A 24,007-nucleotide genomic window follows, 5' to 3' on the forward strand; every position below is an offset into this window, starting at 1 on the left:
TTAACATAAGGAAAAATTATAATAATAGACACGAATGATTTCCGCCACTTCTATTTGCTGTGACCCCACTGTCAAGTATGGACTTGTCTGTCTATTGTTTAAAATCTATTCCGGGTGTTTTAAGTGATTTCAAAATGTTCTCAAATGTAGTTCTCAATTCATACGTCTTTTTTTATTTTGTGAGTTCTGAACAGTTTTGGAAAGTATTTTTTAATATACTCCCTTGTTGATCCCATATTAATTTTTTGTCCGTTGAAGTTGCCATTAATCTTTGTGGGTCTGAATCATGCTTGTTGCGAAGCAAATTAATAATTAAAGTCGTCTAGTTGGTGTCGCCATCTATTCCGAAAAAAAAAACTTATTACATACACAACTAATAAAAATACTTAAATTATCTTTTTTGTAACTATTAATAAATATACTCATGACTACAAATGTTTGTATTGTACAGGAATCGAACCGACGACCGTTGGAAAGCAACTTAATAATTGCTAGGTAATTAAGTAAAACACACGATTCCGAATTCTAAATTCAAATGTTTGCAATCTAATGTGTCTATGGTATATTCATTTGATCTTTTCAACCGACTTCAAAAAGCAGAAGGTTCTCAATTCAATTATATTTCTTTTTATGTATGTTAATCATAACTCCGTGGGTTGTAAACCGATTTGGATTATTTTTTAATCTAAAAAGATATATTTACAAATAGTTCCCTTAGAAATGTTAATTAAATCGTTCCAATAGTTTAGTTTATAAATCGCAATAACTGGATTTTCCACAATTGATATCGGTTTCTTTTGTGGAACACAATTTTAATTATGTAAAGTGCAATGTACATGTTTTTTTATATAACTTAGAATGGCAAACAAGCTGACGGCCCATCTGATGGAAAGTGGTAACCGTCGCCTATAGACATGAGCAGTACCATGGACATAACAGAGTATACTGTTTCGCCCATGATACCCCCCATGCGTTGCCATTCCTAAGAACTCAGGTGTTATTCTTCTGTACCCTATAGAGACGCTAATGGAATAGGTGCCCAAGCAAACGACTTTTGTACAAAGTCTCCCTCTGGTTTCTGTGTATATTGCGCAATGTCTTTGTTAATTCCGAACTGATGTTGCCGATGTTCTGTTATCGATGGTGTTCGCTCCCGTATTGGTCCCGTAGTAATTTTGTTTTGATTAAAGCCGCCTCTTGTTTGTGGAGCAAAAATTTACTCGTTTTTCGCGTGTGGTTAATTAAGAGGCTTATCTCTGGCATGTCTTTAAATGTCCGATGCAAATTAGTTCAACCGTTAACTGATATCTTTTGTACTTTAATGGCTTTCTTTTTTCACCTACTTAATATAACGAAAAATATACGAAAATAGTATTCACATGTTCACGACTGACCTCTATAATTCCAAATGGGGTAGGCAGGGACATTTCGTCAACTGCCAAAACGTTGCCGTTTTAGTGAACTTAATACTTGAAATGCCCATATTCATTATAATTATCAATTAAAAGCAATTTTAAGAATACTATCATGAAGAAATCGCCGTGTATGTCGTGGCATAAAACAGGCTACCCTTTCCTTTCCCACGGGAGTCGTAAGAAGCAATTAAGGGACCTTATGGTGAAGGGATGGACAGCAGCGTCCCTCTTAAAATATCACTAAAAGTCTAACTGCGGTAGCCAACCCGTCAAACATGACAACTACTGGCAAAACTCCCTTTCTGGGGAAGGCTTATCTTCAGCAGTGGACGGTTAACGACTGATGTGATATGATGGTCATGAAGAAAGAATGGAAGTCATGCTTGCTGTTCATGTCTGTAGGCGAAGCATACCGCTGTTCATCAGGCGAACCGTCAGCCGTTCAAAATTGTATAAAAATTATAAACAAAATTGTTGTGTCCACGAAAGATCGCATACTTGACGTGCTGAAACGTCATCTGGACACCCTGAAACGTGACTAACAGTTTAACGAAAAACATAATGGCTCGTCATCAATTATGATTAATGTACACTATGTATTGTAGTTGCCCAAATGACCCGTTATTTTTATATTCATGAGCATCGCAGGAAAGGTAAAAAGCCAAAAATCCAATGATTTATGGATATTCTCTTTGTTCGCGGCTCAAAATGGCGAAAATTTTTACTGTCTCGTTGTGTTTAGGCCAAAAGAACATAGAACAAGAGCTAGAGTATATAACCATAAAGGTATAGTTTAAGAAATAGCCCAAGAACAATATACGAAACTTGTTTTATCAGGACACTGGTCGTTTGCTTGACCAGATACTTTTGTATCACTTGTGGTTCTGCCGTTAAACAGCTGTATTTGCATAGCTATGTATTAGTTTGGTAAGGGACACATAACAGTGAAATTCAGGGTACAGCTCCATATCGTCTGGAATGGCAACCATGGAAGTATCACAATATACTTTTTTTTATTGGATGAAAATGGATTGACCATGATGATTTCGACAAGAATTAAACATGATGGTTTCCAGGGGGAACCGCGTGGTGGTCAACCTGAGAGAGTATGTTGCTAGTAATGGGGCTATTAGACCCCATTACTAACAATCCCTTTCCCCCCATCACAATATACTATACGATGGTATTAATCACGTCTTTAACCAACAGTTACCATTTTCCATCAGGTGGGCCGTCAGCTTGTTTGATATACCAATTTGCAGAAAAATATTCAAAATTTTAGTCAAGTATCAAGAAAATGCCGTTAAAATATCTACTCTTAATTTAATAAAACACTCCCGAAAATCTTTACCCACCTTTTTTGGTAGTTAGGCAAAAAATATACAAAAAAATGCTGGCAACTGTCGAAGATATCGCGTCACATACAAAAAAAAATAATTAAGAATTTCCTCTATTCTGAAATTGGGTAAAAAGCGAGTGATTAATGGATATTGTCTTTGTTCGTGATTCGAGCTCGAATGGTACATAACACGACGATGGTGGAAATTTTTACCTACTATTATGCAAGACGACACGTTCGCAACTCTGCACAGAGCCGTATAAGATTGCGCAGATCGAAGCTGGTAGCAATATGGCACAAAATGTTGTAATCTATTAGCAAGGTATACCACTTTGCTGCTGTGCATTCAAGATTATCTCTAAAAATGGGAACTTAACGAATTACCGCGCGTCTCATTAACAAATTCCCGATAACAACCGAGTGAGACAATCGTATGCATAAATCTCCATAATACGAGGCTGTTGATAGCATACCAACGTGGCGAAGTAAACCAGAGCAGAAATTAACCTGACTACAAAAGTTGTGTGCTAAAGTGCCACAGTGCCACTCGCGTTACTGCCGCCAAGCACTACTTGCTTGGCGTTTATGTTAGGGTGGATATGGCAGTAACATTATAGAATATGGAACCATTACACCATAGTTTTCATAAATAGCAACGCATAAGAGGGCCAATCAATGTCATTATATGATTTCCATGTCTATATGTCAATAAACGATAGTTACTACTTTCCATTCTTAGTCCTCAGAAATCAGCGCTTGCGTGAATCATGAGCGAAACAGTATACTCTGTTATATCCATGGTACTATTCATGTCTATGGGCGACGGGGACCGCTTTCCATCAGGTTCAGTTTGCCATTCTAAGTTGTATAAAAAGAAATGATGGGTCGTCAGCTCTATCGCCTTTCTGAGCAATCCCAAATTGTATAAAAAATGATAATGCCACAGTAGGTATGTTATGCGTCAATGTCAACTACTACGTAACGTAACTTAAGCCATCGTAGAAGCGGCGGTATCGATTTGTCTGCCCCAGCTCCGGACGGTCGGAACCAATGGAAACAGAAACTTCGAATGACAAAAAACTCTCTAGCTTGAAATTATACGTGAATGAATGAATGAAAACTCTTTACTGTTCCCCTCAAAGAAATATGTTACGTGTTTATTTATAAACAAAAAAATCGGTTCATTCGTAATTGGAAATCTGGGGGTCTACCATGAAATAGAATTCCAAATTTTCGGTCTCATATCTCGATTTCGTGTTTTTGTTCATACCAAAATCTGCACAGTAAATGGAATTTAACATTTTTTACCGCTATAAATCCTACCATAAAGGTTCAAATAAACGATATTTTAACATTTTTAATGTTTTTAAACGGTATGTATTATATAATTTTAGCACAAAAATTTTGTTTCGTTTGGTTTGTTTTGCAGAGCAAAATGTCTTACATTTTGCTCTGCAAAAACTATAGCGACTTCAAAGCAGCGAACCATACCCATGACTGATGAGATTTTGTAGACTCATTACATTAGGTAGGTCCCGGTATAGAATAGATCACCCCTTCCTTTTCCGTGGTTGTCGTAAGAGGCGACTAAGGGAGTTTATGGTGGAGAAATAGGCTGCAGCGTGTCTCTTAAAACATTACCAAAAGCCAAACTGTGGTTGCCAACTCGCCTGTTAAGCGTGGCAACTACTGGCAAACCCCCCCCCCCTCCTCATGGGGGAGGCCTATGTTCGTCAGTGGTAACGGCTGATACAATACCAGATAGCGCTGCGTTATTATGTCGATAACTACGAATTTTGTATTTATATTAATAGGATTGTATTATATGTACATATATGCATCACGATCCGTACACAGTGAGCGTGTCACATATCAATGCGCCCTTAAGTTGTTACTTTAACCTAATGAAATGACAATTATAGCCGAGATAAGCAGCTTAACGTCTTCCAGCGTACGGACAGGCAGCCGGGGCGCACGGCTTACGCGCGCTCGCAGCTCTCTCCCGTACCATTACGTGCAAATACTTTTAAGGATATATATCATTCTATCAAAAACATAAAGCTTACTTCACAACCTTTACACACAGTATATCTATATGTTTACATTTTACACCGCAAAAAGCTTATTTCGTGACTAAACATATCTATGACAAAATGAGATGTTCGTAGACGCATTAGATAGAAAATATTTCAATTTAGAACACGGAATCGCGTGTTTATATTCAAATGATTTACTTCGTTGCAGTTTTTTTTATGAGCAACTAACATTCTGTCGATAGCAAAAAGTGTTGTGAGAATTGGTTTGGAATTGACAATGTCACTATGTGATATTGCCACAAAAATACAGACAAATTGAGAACCTTTTTTTTTATACAACTTAGAATGGCAAACAAGCTGACGGTCCATCTGATGGAAAGTGGTAACCGTCGCCTATAAACATGAGCAGTAGCATGGACATAACAGAGTATACTGTTTCGCCCATGATACCCCTCATGCGTTGCCATTCCTGAGGACTCAGATGTTATTCCTCTGTACCCTGTAAATCCACATCCCACCCTTCAAACCGAAACACAGCCATGCAAACACAACTGCTTCACGGTTGAAACACAAATGGGACAGAGGTACCCAAGCAATCGACTTTTGTACAAAGTCTTCCTCTGAACCTTCTCATTTTGTCATTCAAATCATTTAAAAAGATAGGAATACATATTGAAATCACAATAATGTGCGGTATAAAATACTGTTACATATAGTTCCGTCTCCGAGTCACGTCAATCCTCGTCAGGGACGAAAAATATTTCTCAGGCACTATTCAAATGAACTAGTTCATATAAATCCCAATCGGAACACATTCTGACCACGAAGAAGTTAGTCCGTTCCATAAATTTTTAGTATTTTTATATTGTATAAGAAAACTGTCATGTTTCTATAGGCTTTGCTATAGGCTTCTATTGTTGATTTGTTGACCAGTTTCTTAATTTTTTTTATATCACGAAGGTGGCAAGCAGGCATACAGCTTGTCTGCTGATAAACGCTCACTGTAAGTAGCAACATTAGGGGCGTCATGTGCGCGTTGCCGATCCTAAAAAAAGGCTTAATACACTCTTTTTGAAGAACCCTATACTGTGATCTCTAGGGAAACATTTCACAGCATGAGCATTCACGGGGAAAGACTTCTTTGAAACCGCCTTGTACGTCATTTAGGAACTAGCGAGTAAGAATGAATTCCCTATTGATAGCAAGAGGAGCGATGATAGAAAGTATCTGTAGACATTATTTCGAACAATTCCTCGGAACACAATCCGCTATACAAGCGATAGAACTTAAGGGCTCGATACCGGCTGTGAGCTCGGGATCGCCACTAATTCTCATAACCAGTATTCCATGAAGGGCCGGATTTGCGACTTGTATGACAGTAGAACAGTAGTTAAACTTATAAATGATGTATTATTTTGTCATTGATCGTTCATTGGAAACGTTATTCTACACAATAAATGAAATAAACAGCAAGAGAGCGCAGCCAGTACCGATCGGTAGTGAGCGGCCTGTTTCCGGCTCTCGAGCTGCGAACCAAAAGAGTGACCTAGTTCGTCATAGAGATTAAAACGAAAGTGACCGTTCCCGGTCGCGAACTGTAATCCGCGAATCTATATATAAGTACATTTGGAATGTCTAGACGCATTGCTAAGCTAAAACTCTTTTTTTTCTAAAAGATTTGGGGTCCAAAATTATAAATCATGTTTGCAATACCTAATCGACAATATGAGAATTCTGAAAATGAAACAATTGATATGAAATAAATTTGCATTGTGTTTTTTCTAACAAATCTCTGTTTTGATATTTTTATACCTTTGTGGTAAGCAAGAACAAACATATAGTCCGTCGTTGGGGGATAAACGATTACTGCAGCCTGCTACACCAGGAATATCACATGCGCATTGCTGACTTTGAAGATACTTTTTTACATATTTATTAATTATGATAAAATAATAATAATAATAATATGCCAGCCGTGTAAATCCCGGCATAGAATAGGTCATCCTTTCCTTTTCCGTGGGTGTCGTAAGAGACGACTAAGGGAGCTTGTGGTAGAGGGATAGCCAGCAGCGTCCCACAAGTGTAGCAACTACTGACAAAACCCCTCTTACTCAAAATCTTGACAAAATCCCCCAAACCTTATGGGAGAAGTTATGTTCAGCAGTGGACAGTTAATAAATGATACACAATAATATGTAAAATAATATTATAAACAAGTTATAGGCCCACTGTAACATTTAATTTCGTCTATATGCACTTATGATGTGTTTGTATCTTCAGATCGGCATCAACCCGGGCCTGTTCGCCGCGTACAAGGGGCACCACTACGCCGGCCCCGGGAACCACTTCTGGAAGTGCCTGTACCTGTCCGGCCTCACCAGGGAACAGATGAGCGCCGACGAAGATTACAAGGTACCTTATATTGTTTCGTTATCCATGTAAGCTACGTCACAAGCATCTATGTACAGCGAAGGCAGCATAATAAGTCTTCCATACTACATACTACTACAAAATTTTACCTGCGACTAAGTACATACATGTTGATATTACAAATAGAAAAAATAATTTAATGTTATAGCATGATACTAAAACAAACATATAGACAAAGATTCTAAAAATTATAGTTGAACATCGATTAGCCCAAATATTTTTTTTCTTATATAGCATCTAATAGACATATAGTGACAATTATCACAGAAACACTCTAATTGCAATTAGTAACAAACCGGAACATTAAATCGGTTAATCGATTTTTTAATTAATTAAATAATTTTATTTCGATTAATCGTATAAATGTACGATTATTAGACATCATTACATTAGTACTATGTAGATAGAAAAAAAACTTAAAACAATGATAGGGACAATAACGGACCATTGCCCATTGAACTAACATTTATACACAATAGGAGCCACAGACAGGCCTCTATGTCGAGGCTGTTTTGACGCCGAAGAAACGGCTAATCACGTAATCCTGGAATATGAAGCTGTGGCCCCTCAATGTTTAGAAATTCTCGGAACGGTGAGGTCGCTCCGTGAGGCCTGTGAAGATCCCAGGAAACTTCTGTGCTTCTGGGCGGAGCTGGGCTGGCTGTACTAGTCACGACTCTAAGCACAACGACCCAAATGAGAGGCTAAGCGCGGAAAAGAGAGTCCAATTTACATTACATTTAGACATCAGCAGTCTGTTTTACAGTCGGCTCAGTTTGGCCATCAATTTATTTACATTATCATTAAATTCTATTAAAACACGTAGTAAGGTGTATTAAGTCTATTATTAAAACATGATGAAATATCCTCCATCGACTGACTTGCTTACCATGCACATGTTGCATCAGTCATATAGTACCGCTTAATTACTATGTAGTATGGAAACTACAGATATCCAGTGTTCATGACACAAAAGAAATGCTTACGTTCTATATTTGATGCTGATTTCTTGAAATCCTGTCGTCCATTATTTACAAAAAAATAATCTTCTAAGCTTAAGCTTGTAAGTATATAAAAGAATTATGCATTTTCCTTAAAGAAGTGCTAGAATAATTTCAAATAAAACAAAGAACTACAATAAATTCATTACACAGCAGATTCCCAAATACAATAAAATTGCCCATAATAATTTTGAAGTAGACACAAAAATTTCCATATAATATGGCAGTCAGAATGTTAGTATAATTTTCCATATAATTTAACAGTTTGCTGATCGGTGACGAGTGAACTCGTCATTGCACTAGCGTATAGGTACCTCCTCCTACCACGGCGGGCAAGACCATTTGGATTACAAAGCGTTCATGACCAAAAAATTACTTTTCTTTGTATTTAGGTTTTTATCATAATTTTAGTTTAATTCCAAAGATTTCAACCATTTTATTTATTTATACTTTTGCATACATTAAAATATGTCAACAGGACAGACTTAATGCCTGATAGCATTCTCTACCGGTCAACCGTTACGTTAAACAGAGAGTAAACTGTGACGGAATTCCCGGTCAGCAAAGTGTTAAAAACCCTCTCTGGAGTGATATTTTAAAGAAAACTGCATGAATGGCTAGTTAAATAATGTTTTATAACATAACATAACATAAGCCTCCCCTTTAGGGGTTTTGCCAGTAATTGCCACACTTGGCAGGCGGATTGGCAACTAGAGTTAGGCTTTCAAGATGTTTCGAGAGGGACGCTACTGCTTAATTTGTTTTACTTGCATATAAAATATTCTCATTGTTGTTATTCAGTTATTGAACTTCGGCATCGGGTTCACGAACATGGTGCCGCGCGCGACCAAGGGCTCGGCGGACCTGACGCGGCGCGAGATCAAGGAGGGCTCCGCGATCCTGCTCGAGAAGCTGCAGACGTTCCGGCCCAAGGTGGCCGTGTTCAACGGGAAGCTCATCTACGAGGTGTTCTCCGGCAAGAAGGACTTCTGCTTCGGCAAGCAGCCGGACACCATCGCCGGCACCAACACTGTTAGTATACTTTTCATTGATAACAACCTACCCCCTAGTACACGAGGAAATCGAAGTCGTTAGCTGCTCATGTTAAATTGTGTTCCACAAAAAAACCTACTTCAATTGTGGCAAAGCCAGTAATTTAAATTTAAAAACTAAACTGCTGAACCGATTTTGAAAAAAAAATGTATGAGACAAATTTGTAAGTATATCCATTCAGATAAAAAGGAATTATCCAAATTGGTTTACAGCTGACGGAGTTATGAGGTAATAAACTTTTTTAAAATAATGCAACCAAATTGAAAACCTGTTTCTTTTTAATGTTGATTGGAAACTAAGAATCCATCCATGCAATGGAACATATTAGGACATATTTTGTAAATCCAAAATTCAACAGCTGAATGCACCGTGTTTAGGAGAGACTACATTTTTTTTTTTATAATTTCATCTACTTAAGTTTTTTTAGTGAACGTGATCAGTTCCCTTCCTAAGATGTTAAAATTTCTGTTACATTCTGTACATTTTTGTGAAAAACGAAACTACTTCAATTGTAAACAAGATGACTCATAAGTATGATTTTACTTACAAGAAGTTTGTACATACCCTACACATTTAAATATTTGAAATTAGAACATGGAATGGCGTGTTTTATAGATTTTAACTTCACTGCAAACAGTTTTTTGCTCCACAAACATAAATGGTAGCTTCAATCGTTAAATAAAATGCGTTTTATAAAAAGAATTGTGAAAATTGTATAAAATAAAAAATATAGTTACAAAAAATATCAGAAAAATTGAAAACATCTTTTGGTAGCCACTTAAAAATAGAATGGCAGTCCCCTTGCGCTATTGATCACGCTGGACTAATAGATACTGGTAGGATGGGTACCAGTGACTACTGTAGTTTACTTTATAATAAAATGGTGCATCAATCACGGTCATACCCTTAGTTAGAGTGTAAGTAGAGTTGTACCGCGGGTAGTGTATGAGGGCGCGCGTGGCGTCGTGTCCGCAGTACATGTGGGTGATGCCGTCGTCGTCGGCGCGGTGCGCACAGCTGCCGCGCGCGGCCGACAAGGTGCCCTTCTACGCGGCGCTGAAGAAGTTCCGCGACTACCTGAACGGGCTCGTGGCGCACGTGGACGAGGCCGAGCTCGTGTTCCCCGACAACACGAGCCGCCGCCCGCAGGAGGAGATGGAGATACGCAGGTACCGCGCGCCCAGGTGACCGCGCCCGCTGCCGCCGCGGCCGCGCCGGCGCGGGACCGTCCGCCCAGTCCGCCCAGTCCTCACACGACTCTTGTACTCTAAACACTGTCCAAAGGACACGCTGATTAAATTGATTGCACGAACAGATGTCCCTCGCCTGCGCTCGCCACAAGAGGTTGATGTTACATATTTAGTTTAGCCATTTCAGCACCTAGTATTGTGATTTTGTGTGAGTGTGATCAGTACAGGAAGTAAGTCTAGATGTTTATAGAAGATTCCGCACTTAAATATTGAAATGTGTGGCTGTAGTCAGCCCAGCCAGTCTTAACTGTTCTAAAATGTGGGCACTTGGCTTTAAATTGCCCCAAGCCTCCGGAATGGATCTTTAAACCTTCAGTCGACTAAGCTCTGGCTAAGTTATAGCAGCGCATGAGTAGTATTTTCATTTAATTATTTACACACCATGAAATCGACATGATCACCATTCTTTTAAAGGAATATTTTATTGACTGAATAATTCTTCCCAATCATCCCACACTGGTGCCTTGTCAGTGTGTTTGTTGCCAGCAGGCAGGGTTAACATTCCAATATTATCCTTTATCACAAGAACACTCGGTATTTTGGAAAAATACTGCATTAAAAGGATGCTAATCACTTTGATTTTACCCGGCATGTTTATAAATTTCTTCGTGTTATTCATTTCATCACCTTGGGTTACCCCCACGGCGTACTTTTCTTTGTACTTTCGTCATCCATCAAATGGAATATGACACAAAAGATGACCTCTGACCAGATGGTCTGATGGTCTGGTGATGGATGATGACGGATCAGATGACCTGAAATTATAATAAAAAATACTGCTGGGCATATTATCTAGGTACTGATTTACTCGGCTTTGTTTGGAACTAGATAGCGATAGTTATTCTATGTTATATCTATGGTATTCTAGCGTTACCCTACTCAGTGTGCCCCAGGGACATTTTTATCGTGCCCTATGACGAAAATGAGGATCTCCGGAGCTTTTCTAATTTAAATTTATAATTGTAAAAAAAACACCCAATGTCTTCAGGCCAGCTCTTTTACAGGGAAGGCAATTAGAACTAAGTCTCGAATAGCTCTGACCTTACACACATGCGTTAATAACGTATTTCATAATCACGCTATGTCCCTCGTGGAGTAAGCAGGATCAGCCGAGTGCCTCTGGCCTCTACATTTATCTGTTTATCTATATTCATAACTTGCATGTATCCTGCTACCGTAGACTTTTGACTCCTACTTCAGATAAGACATAGTCTATCTGATTATTGTAAATTAATTTTAGGTCCCACCCTAATTTATTTTAAATCCATTAAAATTATATTTGCATTCCCTTGCCCGTGTGCTAACCCGAGAACGTTCCAGACTGACAATGGAACCGGAGCCGGGCGACACGATCATTCTAGAAGACGGCACAGAGGTTCCACTCAAAAAGAAACGAGGTAGACCTAAGAAGGTGAAGCTGGAGAACGGAGAGACAGCCCCACCGGTGCCCCGGGCCCCGAGACAGCCGCGGCCGCCGCCAGTCCTCGATCCCAACGGGGACCAGCCGCCCAAAAAGAAGCGCGGTCGACCCAAGAAGATCAGGCCCGAGGAGCAGCAATTCCTGTTGCAACAGCAGCAGCAACAGCAACAGCAGCAACAGGTGACTCAGATAGATACATTAGTGATTAGATATATATATTTTATTATAAAACGATCTGTGTTTGATCTTACCTCACTTGATGGTAAGCCATGATAAGATCTAAGACAGAGCGCTTACCCAGATAATATTTATTCGCCATTGACAAAAATCCAAAGTTTTATTTAACGACGGGGCAAACGAGCATGCGGCTAACCTGATGGTGAGTGCCTACCGCCGCTCATGATCACCCCCACCAGAGACATTGTGTGCTGCCGGCCTTTTAAAAAGGAATATGCTCTTTTCTTGAAGGTTATGATGTATCGGTTCGGAAATACTACTGCAAGAAGTTGATTTCAAAGAGTGGTTGTGTGTGGAAGAAAGTGCCTTGAAAAATACACGGTGGAGAACCTGGTGGTATTTCTTTGGAAACACAGTAACAGGAAGAGCATTTCATTCCTCAGCAGTTTGCATTAGACACCATGTTGCGACCCACTTTGACGGATCTGTAGAACGTAAAGATGAATTCCTGGTATTCGTGTAGTTTTCCAGTAGAAGAGAAAAAAATATATAATTTTAAAATATATATGTTTGAATTTAACAAACTGACGGAAAGCTATAATTGTTGCCTATGAATATTTTTTTTTTTTTGATGAGTGAAAATGGTAACCCCGCCTGCGCTAACGGGATACGCTGGCGGAGCACCAGTGAAGGGTGATAGATGAGAATGAAAACAGGCCAGTTAGCCCATCATGATGAATTCATCAGGAATTAACCATGATAGTTTTCAGGGGGAACCGCGAGGAGGTCGACCTGGTTGGGTATATTGCTAGCAATGGGATTCTCAGTCTCCATTACTAACAGTCCCTTTCCCCCTACCTATGAATATTAAAAACATAACATTTAACAGTAATCTTCCCTGCCATTCTATATAATAAATTTACAATTGGACGTGTGATGTGCGCGACAGGCGAACGCGATGCTGCAGCCGCAGCTGCCGTCGCTGCAGCCGCTGCCGCACGAGGCGCCGTACCTGGGCCACGGCGAGTTCCAGAGCCAGCTGCCGTCGCCGCTGGGCCAGGGCTCGCTGCTGTACCAGCACCAGCACCAGCACCAGCCGCCGCACCAGCAGCACCAGCCGCCGCACCAGCAGCCGCTCGCCGCCGACGCCGGCTCCTACTACCAGCCGCCCGGCGCCGCTGTCGGTCAGTCCACACATATAACTTCTTAACACACAAAATTAAACATCAACGTTGCAATAATAATACAATTACTATATATTTATTTATTTATTTAGGTACAGCTACAGTAATGCAATTTACATTACATTCATTAGAAGTAACTAACTAAATAATCGATTTAAATTTTTACACCGTTTATTGCTACGCACAGTGTTTTGTTTTTCTATGGGTGATAATGGTAACCCCGTCTGCTCTATCGGTATATATTGGCGGTAGATGGGGATGAAGCAGGTCAGTTATCCCATCGTGACGAATTCCGCTAGAACTAACGGGCCTGGGTTTAGGTCGACCTGATAGGGTGTATTGCTGGCAATGGGTCAGTTAGACTAACAATCCCTTTCCCCCCACTATGCACAGCGTTAGCTGATACTAGTTTTAATATTAGACTATAATTTTTTTCCATGGGCTTGTAGCCCATGGAAAAAAATTATCTGTGAAATAAACCAATGTGAATAACTCTTAGAAGGCTGTTACTATATCAGAAAATATCTCTGAGCACTATGCCGTCATTTCTGAGCGGTACAGGTGAGTACGGGAATAAATGGAATGTCCCAGGTACGAGTGAGGAATTACGACTAATTATTAATGTACGGCTTTCTTATAGTTTATAGATGATTAAAAATAAATGTCGAAAAACCCAGTGCCGTACTAAAGTGGTGGTGCCGGAAGTCAGTGCAAATTATTAATTCGCCGATAATTGTTGAAGCAACATAGGTCATTTATTACTGTACGGCATTTGTGTAATTTCTTTTGTATACTTATATAGACACTTTACCCATGAACGCCGTACATATTTCCAGCGCAAGTGTCGATAGCCAAGTGTTCCAAAAGCTAGGTATAAATGTAATAATTAAATACAGGGTTGCATCGAAAGCATATATGTTTGCATTTTCATAATTTGGTTTAGTTTTTAGCTAGGATGTCAAAAAATATATTTTAATTTGTTGCATAGTCTTAAAATAATTTGTCTAAATAGATTTTATTTTTGACCCTCTGAATTTATCAATAGGACTCCTCGGCCAGACTTTTTTTTACAATGACATTTTAAGTCAATAAACAATCATGTCAAGATCAGGCTTGCAGTAATTTATTTCATTTTTACTTTATAATGATATTATTTTAATCGGAGGTAGTATAAGATAATTAGAGGTATATTGCCGATAATAATCTGTAGCGTATAAATACACGGGCGTGGTCCGCAGGAGCCGGCATGGAGTCGCCGCTGGACGTGTCGGGCGCGCTGCTGGGCCGCGGCTACGGGTCGCCGGGGCCGGGCGCGGGGCCGGGGCCGGGGCCAGGGCCGGGCCCGGGGCCGGGCGCGGGCTACGCGGCGTCGCCGCGCGCCGTGTACGCGTCGCCGCGGCCGCAGGGCTACTCGCCGGGGCCCGCGCGCCCCGCCGGCACGCCGCAGCCACAGGTGCGTACCTACACACACACCACACACAACATCTGTTCTTATCTAAAACAAGACGTCTCAGATAGTTGCTAAACTGTTACTTAACATTTTTTATTAATTAATATATATTAGCTCCTTACATATGAAATTTGTGCTTTTTGTATATGAGAAATATGAAGTGATTTTTTTTTTTTGCATAATATTTTTAATTAATCAAAGTATGCACTTTAGTAAAAAAATGAGGGTGAGAATAAACTCTTTGAAGGCGATTTGGACTGCTACATCGGAGTTAAATTTTTTTCCTTGTAAGAAGTTGTCCAAATTCCGGAAAAATGGTCCGGGGATGGTGGATGTTGCAGACATTCCAATTGTAGCTTATCTAACTTAGTGGTTGTTTGTTGTGCAGTGTGTGGTCTTGCGTTGTCGTAAAGCACCAGTGGCCTAGAGCGATTGACCAATCTTAGTTGTTCAGAAGCTAATTCTTCCTTCATGGTTTGCAGTTGCTGACTATAGATATCTGCCGTAATCGTTTGGCCAAATTTTAGAAAGCTGTAGTGAACGATACCGGCGCTAGTCCACCAAACACTCACAAATAACTTTTTTGAGTCAATTTTCGTTTAGGGCAGGATTTGGTTGGATCTCCAGGGCTCGACCATTGCGACGAGCGCTTCCGGTTATCGTACAGTATCCACTTTTCATCACAAGTAATGATTCGATTTAAAATTCCTTCATTATTGTGTCGGTTGAGCAAAGTAACACAGCAGTCGACGCGCGTTTGCAATTTCGATTCACTCAATTCATGAGGTACCCATCGTTCAAGTTTTTTTGCTTTCCCGATTTGCTTCAAGTGGATTAATACAGTTTTATCACTTACCCCGAAGCCTAGAGCTATCTTTGAAGAGCTTTGTGATGGATCTGCTTCCACAATGGCATTTAATAGTTCATTTTCCACTTTGGTTACCGGCCGTTCATGGGGTTGGTTCTGAAGGTCGAATTTTTCAGAACGAAAACGTTGAAACAAAAAATATACCGTGGTTTCTTTTGCGACACCAACGCCGTACACTTCATTAATCCTTCGAGCTGTTTCTGCAGCACTGGTGCCACGGTAGAACTCGTACTCGTAAATATACCGGTACTTCATGTTTTTCACTGTGCGGTAATAAGCAACGCCAAGGAAAAAATTTATGACGAAAAACAAATGAATGACTGTTCAAAACTCAAATCTAAATGAATTTATAAATTTGAATTTGGAATTCTTAACCAAAAAGGAGATATTTCAGATCGAAGTGGCCAGTGCTATAAAACGCTAATTTCATATGTAAGGACCTAATATTAATTTCTTATTAATGAAATTATTTATATAAATATAGGAATTTTACTCTATTTTCTTTGATATACTACATTTTGAAAATTTTTACTTGGAATCATCAGACATCCGTTATTTTATTAGATGAATTTTTAGTTATATAATTTCTTTATTAACATGCAATGCAATACCTCTAAAATAATAATCGCAACAAATTTGAAATAATTTAATTGAATGGTGGCGCAGTACCCGTCGAGCCCGGCGGCGTTCTCGGCGCCGTCGCCGCCGCGCGCCGGCTACGGGTCGCCGGCGGGGCGCGGCGCGGGCGCGGGGCCGGGGCCGGGGCCGGGGCCGGGGCCGGGGCAGGGGCCGGGGCCGGGCGCGGGGCCGGCGGCGGCCCGCAGCCCGCTGTACTCGCACAGCCCGGCGGCCTACCAGCAGGCCAGCCCGGCCGCGCAGGCGCGCTTCTCGCAGTCGCCGCACGCGCACCACCCGCTGCCGCACCCCTACTCGCGCTCGCCCGCGCCGCAGGTACCACAACATTTAACACGCCTGCTTTTACTATTTTCATTTGTTTCCTGCCGCTACATTTTCGACATTGTGACGAATTATTGTTACTACCTCGGTATTTGTTTATCAACCATGGTAGAGAATCAGTACGTACTATTTAATATTGATTGTACAGATGACGTGCGGATATTGTTATTATCGATGAATTTAAAAATTATTATTTGTGATTAATCGAAATTAAACGTCTTCACGATATTAAAAATGGTAATCTGTTATTTATTTATGATACTTTTATTTCCATTTTATACTTTCATAATACAAAACTTCATGTTACATACATAAAAAAATAACTAAATAAATTTCTTTGGTAATAAACTTAGTAAATGAATAAATTTCTATGATTTCATTAATCTTTTAATTTTATTCTAATTTTAATTACTTAATTGAACACAATACGAGTGGTCTGTGTAGTAATGTCATACGAATGCTTGGTGACAGGCGCAAGCGCGGCCGTACTCGCGGTCGCCGGCGCCGGGCGGCGGCGGCACGACGCCGTTCCCGGCGGCGTCGCCGGCGGGCGGCGGCGGCGGCGGCGGCGGCGGCGGCCTGCACAGCTACACGCCGTCGCCGGCGCACACGCCGTACAGCCAGCACTCGTCGCCAGCGCCCGCCTCGCGCACGCCCACCTACACCGACACGCATCACTTCGCCGCACAGGTAGCCACCGCCCCTCCCTCACTCACTCACTCACTCGCTCACTCACTCATTACTACTAATAGTAAGCTTATGTATTAAGCTGAGAGATACATATAAATTTATACTAAATAGCCATAGTTAGCATATTTCGTGATATGTCCAAAGCTTTTGATTTAATAAATCAATTATCTAAAAAACTGGACAATATAGATATTAGAGGAATAGCTCTCGAATGGTTCAGAAGTTATTTGTACAATAGAAAACAATGTGTTGAATTAGTAAAGAAAATTGACAATCAAAAAGTGACAGTACGGTCTAAACTAAAAAGTAATAAAAACTGAGTACCACAAGGAAGCATTTTAGGACCACTACTGTTCTTGCTTTGTATTAATGATTTACTAGACTGTTGAAGAAAATATACCACTCTTTGGAATCAACTTCCAGCAGCAGTATTTCCGAACCGATACGACAACATAACCTTCAAGAAAAGAGCATATTCCTTTTTAAAAGGCCGGCAGCACACCTGCAATGCCGTAGGTGTTGTGGGTTAAAAAAAAAAATATCCTATTTGCTGACTACTATATGCTTCAAGAATAAAGAACGTATTCAAGCCCTAAGCTTACTACAAATGTTACTCATAATAACTGCAGTACACAGAATCATGGAACAGATACTATTATACCACTTATAAATTACATAAAAATGGAGGTCGATAAAGACTTGGACATATATATGGACATGAGGTGTGACAAAATAACACCAAAATACATCTTCAAGAAGAACTGAAGAGAAGAGAAGAGTGGAAACATGGCCCGCCATCTCTAAAGAAGGATGACCTATATTGGTATACGGATGATTTAGAATCTACTGTCTTTCTAGGAATCACACTAGATAATAAAACACAATGGGGTGCACAAATTCAAAGCCTTGCAGCGAAACTAAGTTCAGCAGCTTTTGCCGTGCGTAAAGTTGGACAGTACACTGATACTGATACTGCTAGATTAGTCTAAAGAAGGATGACAGATATTAAGAATATATTATATTGGTATACTGTATGATGGCTCCAAAATGGCAATTCAGGTACTCAATTTATATATTCAAATATCCTATATGTTCATAAAAATCTTTTCAAAAAGCAATATTCATAATATTAATACTAGATTTAAAGACAAAAAGTTTAGAAAAAGTTAATAGGTCTTTTATGGGGTATAAAAATTTACAATAAGATACCAAAGGATATGTTGGAATTACCCTTAAATAAATTCAAAACATCTGTTAAATCATATTTACTGAGCAAAGCCTATTACTCACTAAACGATTACTTGAATGACGAGTGTGCATGGCAATAGTTGTTCATGCACTGAATTTTCATTTAATGTTAGACATAGACACCTATATAAATATACATTGTAAATAAACTGGCTTTAAAAAAAAAAGTAATTCAATTGAGTTTCTTGCCAGTTCTTCTCAATTGGATCTATATACCGAACTGGACGGTAGGGTAAATATAAAATTATAATGTAAAAATTTGACGTTCATAAGCGGCTAAAATGTCCTACATGAATAAATGATTTTTGAATTTTGAATTTTTTTGAATTTTGATGGCTCCAAAATGCAACAGGTACTAGAGCTGGAATCTTTTCATGTGAAAACGAAATAAGTTAAAGCACAGGGAAATACTGTACTGTTTTCCAAACAGAAATGTATGCTGTTGCCACCTGTGTAGCTATGAATCTAGATAATTATGTAAAAAACAAGAATATATATATTTTGAATGACAGTTGACTGTCACTCAAACTACTACGGCGACTATCAAAGCACTTGCACTTTTCTTTTTCTATTTCTAAATAGAAGATGTATGTATACATGATAATATATACATACATATATATAATGTATACATTATAATGGCGTGAATTTACTGGGTTTCTGAGTCCTCAGGAATGGCAACGCATGGGGGGTATCATGGGCGAAACAGTATACTCTATTATGTTTTGTTTTTCCGCTTGTTTTTTTTTTTTTTTATAAAATGTAAATATTTGCATGCCTACATCGCTTAAGGCAATTAAACAGGTGCCAAAATACTATCACGTGGCTTTTGTGATAATTTTAAACTGTTTAATGCAAATAAACTAATTTCATTTTATTTTAATATGTTATATGACGCTATGTACATTTTGGGACTTATATTTCTAGTGGTAGAGATGTTTCAGTTAACTTTGTTACACATATTGCGTTATAGATACGGAAAATAAATAAGGTCATATATACACGGTAGCTAGGCGTGAAGCATGCCAGCGTGTGTGCTTGGAGTGTGTGTGTGTGTTTTTTTTAATAAATGATAATGGAATGTTTACACCGCCTGCGGTAAAAGTATACCCTGTCAGGATGTGAGGGATAATAGGTGTGAGTGAAAAGACGGGTCTTTTTTTTTAATGTGTTTTAATGGAATGGTAACCCCGCCTGCACTAACGGTATATGCTGGAGTACCAGTGAGGGATGATAGGTGAAAATGAAAGCAGATCGTTTAGCCCATTATGACTAATTCCACGAGAATTAATCACTATGGTTTTCAGGGAGAACCGCGTGAAATCGACTTGATTGGGTATATTGCTAGCAATGGGTCAGTTAGACCACATTACTAGCAATCCATAACATCATGATAAATTCATCTGAAATTTAGTACGATGGTTTTTAAAGAGGACTGCGAAGAACATTACTAATAATGGAACCGGCAGTCCGCATTGCTAATATTCCCTTCCCGTGCAGGGCGGCGGCGCGGGTGGCGGCGGCGGCGGCGGCGGCGGCGCGTTCGGCGCGGAGCTGTCGAGCGAGATCGGCGCGGCCATCTCGTCGCCGGGCCCCGTGTCGCCCGGCATGGCGGCGCTGGACTTCGAGCCGCCGCGGGACCCCGACGCCAGCCCCATGGGCAGCACCGACATGCACCCCGGCAGCAACAGCAACTCCTCGCTCTCCGACTACAACAAGGTGCAAACAACACCGCCACTAATATGCATAGCCATTGGACAGATAGAGTACTATAAATAAGATCGCGACCACGTGATGTAATGTAAGATATAGATTAAACAGAACAGAAAATAGCCTATGTTCCCTTTTAATCCTAAATATTATTTGTATTTGTATATTGACTGATGATCGCGATCAAATTAATATATCACGTTAACGCGGACGATGTCGCCGGTAGAAACCAATATAGATTTGTAAAAAATAGTTTTAATTTTTTTATACCACTAAGATGGCAGACAAGCTTACAGCCCATCTGATTGTGAGCGGTTGCAATACTAGAATGCACGCAGTGTCGACCCTAAAGAAACCTTTTAACCCCCCTTTGAAGAATCTTATGTTGTAGTCTCTTAAAACCTCAACAGGGAGCTCATTCCATAACCTGAGCGATCATGGGAGAAAACGTGTCTCAGAATTACTTATTTTAATATATTAACTATTATAAATAAATATAAGAAACTAATTTTATCGCATTATTATTATTTTATTTATTTATTTAAAGCTTGCAAAATGAAATATACGATATACTATAATTTAAAAATGGTTTTGCCAGACAAATCCGGGCGTAAGCGAGATGTCCCCTGCGGGGGGCGTGGCGCCGCCGGGGACGGGCTCGTTCGGCGGCTCGCTGTACGACGGCGAGGGACGGCTGGGCGCCGCCGCCGGCTACGACGCGGCCGACGGCGGCCGCATGTACCACCACGCGATGCCGCACCACTCGCCCGACCAGGACAAGCCCGAACACTACCACTACCAACAGGACCAGGGTAAACTGCCCCCTACTGGATATAGGCTTCCCCCATGCACTGTCTTTGCCATTGGCCAGTAGAATACCTATAATATGAACTTATTTATTTATTCATATTAAAGGACATTTTCAATCGTATTAATGATAAAGGCACACCAATATATATTTTTAAATAAATTCTATATAATTTTTTTTAAGCAGTTGATTTAATGTAGAATAAAACGTTAATTGTCAATAATCAAATTATAACATGTACGAGGGTCATTTGAAAAGTTCTTAGCCTAACATACATAATGAAACCACACGATTTTGAGTTTATTCTTATTTTTCAACATACTCTCCTCCGAGCTCATAACACTTTTAACAGTCGGATATGAAGGAGCGGACTCACCCAAAGTAGCAGACATGTCTTCATGTATAGCTTTTGGAGTTAAACCTTTCAAATTCAGATATTTTATCACTGCACGATGTTCAATTTTATCCATTTTCAAAAATAGCTCCGACTTGACTTACGGTATCACGTGTAAACGAACAATGAGTTACTGTGAATAAACTAAACTGTGCATACTTGTTGCTAAAAAATGTAACTACAAAATGAGGGTAGTTCTAAAAAAAACCAATGACTGTAACCATGTTAGGCTAGGAACTTTTCAAATGACCCTCGTACATACATTATCTTAATAAAATACAATATTTAAATAATTTAAATAGCTTTTTAAACAATTTTTTAAACATTTCATAATACTGGTTATTGGATTGTAATTATTTTGTTTATTTCCGCTACCGTTAGTATGTGTGTGTGACTGCCAACACTCGAGGATTGACCACCACTGTTACTACCAGAAGTACCACAATCTTCCATATTAGCCGTCAAATCGTCCGACTACCATTTTGTTCACGCGCGTTTTGCAAGACGTGTTCCACCTCTAAACGAACCATCTTCAAGCAATTTATTAGATCGCTACTGGGAGCCTAGTACTATAAGACTTTTGCAAGATTAACACCTAGTTTAATAAAATATTTCATTACAATTTGCATAACAATGATTGTAATATGTTCCAGGTAACGGTGTGGCGGAGAGTCCACGGTTAGACCAGCTACATCAGCATCCCTCCATGTATCCTAGCAATTTCAACAGGTCAGTTGCATTCCTATTATTTTTTCAACCATCTGTATATGCAAATTATACCTGTACATCTGTGGGATTTTTTAGAATGTTTTATATTTTTTAATTATACAATATTTATTTATTACATTGTTATTTCTTGATTTACATTTTTTTCTCAAACATGCTTGGAAATGTGAGCATTATTTTGACAAGCTTCTACGAGATAAATCAAAATTGCCGTACTGGCCAGATAAATTACTATGTATATTCATATCTGTTCTGTAATTTAAAAATGGAATGACCTTTTATTTCGAAACATGGCTACCAAGGAAGTAACTATTTAAATTTCGAACTGGCTTGCAAATAGAAAGTTGTTTATTGAAAAAAAAAAAAAACCAAAGGAACAATATGACGCGTGGAAAATTATTATTGTTCGTTATTCGATATTAAAAAGTAAAATTGTGTTTTTGATTTCCGCGCATTGTTTGAGAAAAGTACTAAACAAGCCTTGGCCACAACCAGGTACAGATGGATTCACGGTATGTGTGCCTCGGCTGCGTCTCAGTCCACATTTGCACGGTCGTCCAACAATGCCTCAGTTGCTGGCCGCTGCAGTAATGTACTAATAATGACAGGGTACAGAGGCATTATACCTTACTCCTCAGGAATGACAACGCATGGAGAGTTTCATGGGCGAAACAGAATACTCTGTTATGTCCATGGTACTGTTTATGACTATAGGCGACGGTTACCACTTTTCGTCAAGTGGGCGGTCAGCTCGTCTGCCACACATGTATAAAAAAAGTTACTCGTCTTTTACGAAGTATTTGTATGGAGAAACTGTCCTAGATTATATTGTAATGTGAAGCATAGGGCTGAGTGTAACGATGTGGCGTGGCGGCAGGTCGACGCCCCCCGGCGGCGGCGGCGGCGGCGGCGGCGCGGCGGGCGGCGGCGAGGGCCCGTTCTCGCCGCTGCCGGCGCCCGCGTTCCGGCCGGCCGAGCACCACGCGCCTGCATCGCCAGCCGAGTTCGCCGGCGCCGCGAAGCCCAAGTCGCAGGACGTGGCGTCCAAGTCGCTGTCGGGGCTGGAGTCGCTGGTGGACCAGATCCCGTCCATCGCGGAGGGCCCGGGCGGCGGCGGCGGCGGCGGCGGCGGCGGCGCGGCGCCGGCCGAGCTGGCGGCCGCGCCCGCGCCCGCGCTGCCCGACTACGCGCCCGCGCTCTACGCGCCCTACGGCGCCTACGGCGGCGCCGCCTACGGCAACAACGGGTGCGACACCACCGCCACCATCATACGCCATCCTCGTACACTCCGCACCCGACACCCGACACCCGACACCCGACACCCGACACCCGACACACACTTTAATAACTACTTCTTATATAGCCGTTTCCTTTTTGCAGTTGCCATTTAAACGCATTCGTAATTTAGTCTCTGGAACAGGATTATTAAAGTTAGCATACACAGTTTATTGGATAGTCTTGTGCCAGTCCCGAATGTGAGCGTGTGTCGTGCAGGTACGGCGCGCCGTTCGTGGGCTACGGCGGCGGCTGGGGCACGGCCGTGATGCGGCCCACGCCCGGCTACCTGTCCGAGTGGCAGTACGGCTACCCGGCCGGCGTGCCCGCCTCCTACGCGCCCTACAACGGCTACTACAACGGCTACGGCGCGCCGCCGCCCGCGCACCACCAGCAGGTACTGCACGCTGCACGCTGCCCGCCACTCTCCACTCTCCACTCTCTATACTGCACCTGTCATATTTTGCGCTTTACACCAACTAAGCACTAAGACGTGCCGCCCCTCGCGGCTCCGACTGTCTAGATAATGACGACTCTGTTAAATTGTCATCGTCGTCTATCGCTTGAAGTGATGGT

General features: G+C 40.7%; 1 protein-coding gene across 4 annotated transcripts in view; it reads left to right on the top strand.

Moving 5' to 3' along the window:
- The window catches only part of LOC113519458 (trithorax group protein osa-like), a 90,990-nt gene that overhangs the window by 59,938 nt on the left and 7,045 nt on the right, over nt 1-24,007 (top strand). For all 4 annotated transcript variants that reach the window (XM_052902286.1, XM_052902284.1, XM_052902283.1 and 1 more), the window contains 13 exons: nt 7,071-7,202; nt 9,023-9,253; nt 10,250-10,443; nt 11,845-12,124; nt 13,071-13,305; nt 14,544-14,758; nt 16,290-16,574; nt 17,052-17,270; nt 20,019-20,237; nt 20,827-21,040; nt 22,084-22,159; nt 23,034-23,402; nt 23,651-23,828. In XM_052902286.1, coding sequence (XP_052758246.1) covers nt 7,071-7,202; nt 9,023-9,253; nt 10,250-10,443; nt 11,845-12,124; nt 13,071-13,305; nt 14,544-14,758; nt 16,290-16,574; nt 17,052-17,270; nt 20,019-20,237; nt 20,827-21,040; nt 22,084-22,159; nt 23,034-23,402; nt 23,651-23,828 — 2,847 coding nt within the window. The remainder of the gene's footprint in view (nt 1-7,070; nt 7,203-9,022; nt 9,254-10,249; nt 10,444-11,844; nt 12,125-13,070; nt 13,306-14,543; nt 14,759-16,289; nt 16,575-17,051; nt 17,271-20,018; nt 20,238-20,826; nt 21,041-22,083; nt 22,160-23,033; nt 23,403-23,650; nt 23,829-24,007) is intronic.

Source organism: Galleria mellonella, unplaced genomic scaffold (genome assembly GCF_026898425.1).
Source record: "Galleria mellonella isolate WM207_F2 unplaced genomic scaffold, CSIRO_AGI_GalMel_v1 utg8921, whole genome shotgun sequence".
NCBI classification, from domain to species: domain Eukaryota; kingdom Metazoa; phylum Arthropoda; class Insecta; order Lepidoptera; family Pyralidae; genus Galleria; species Galleria mellonella.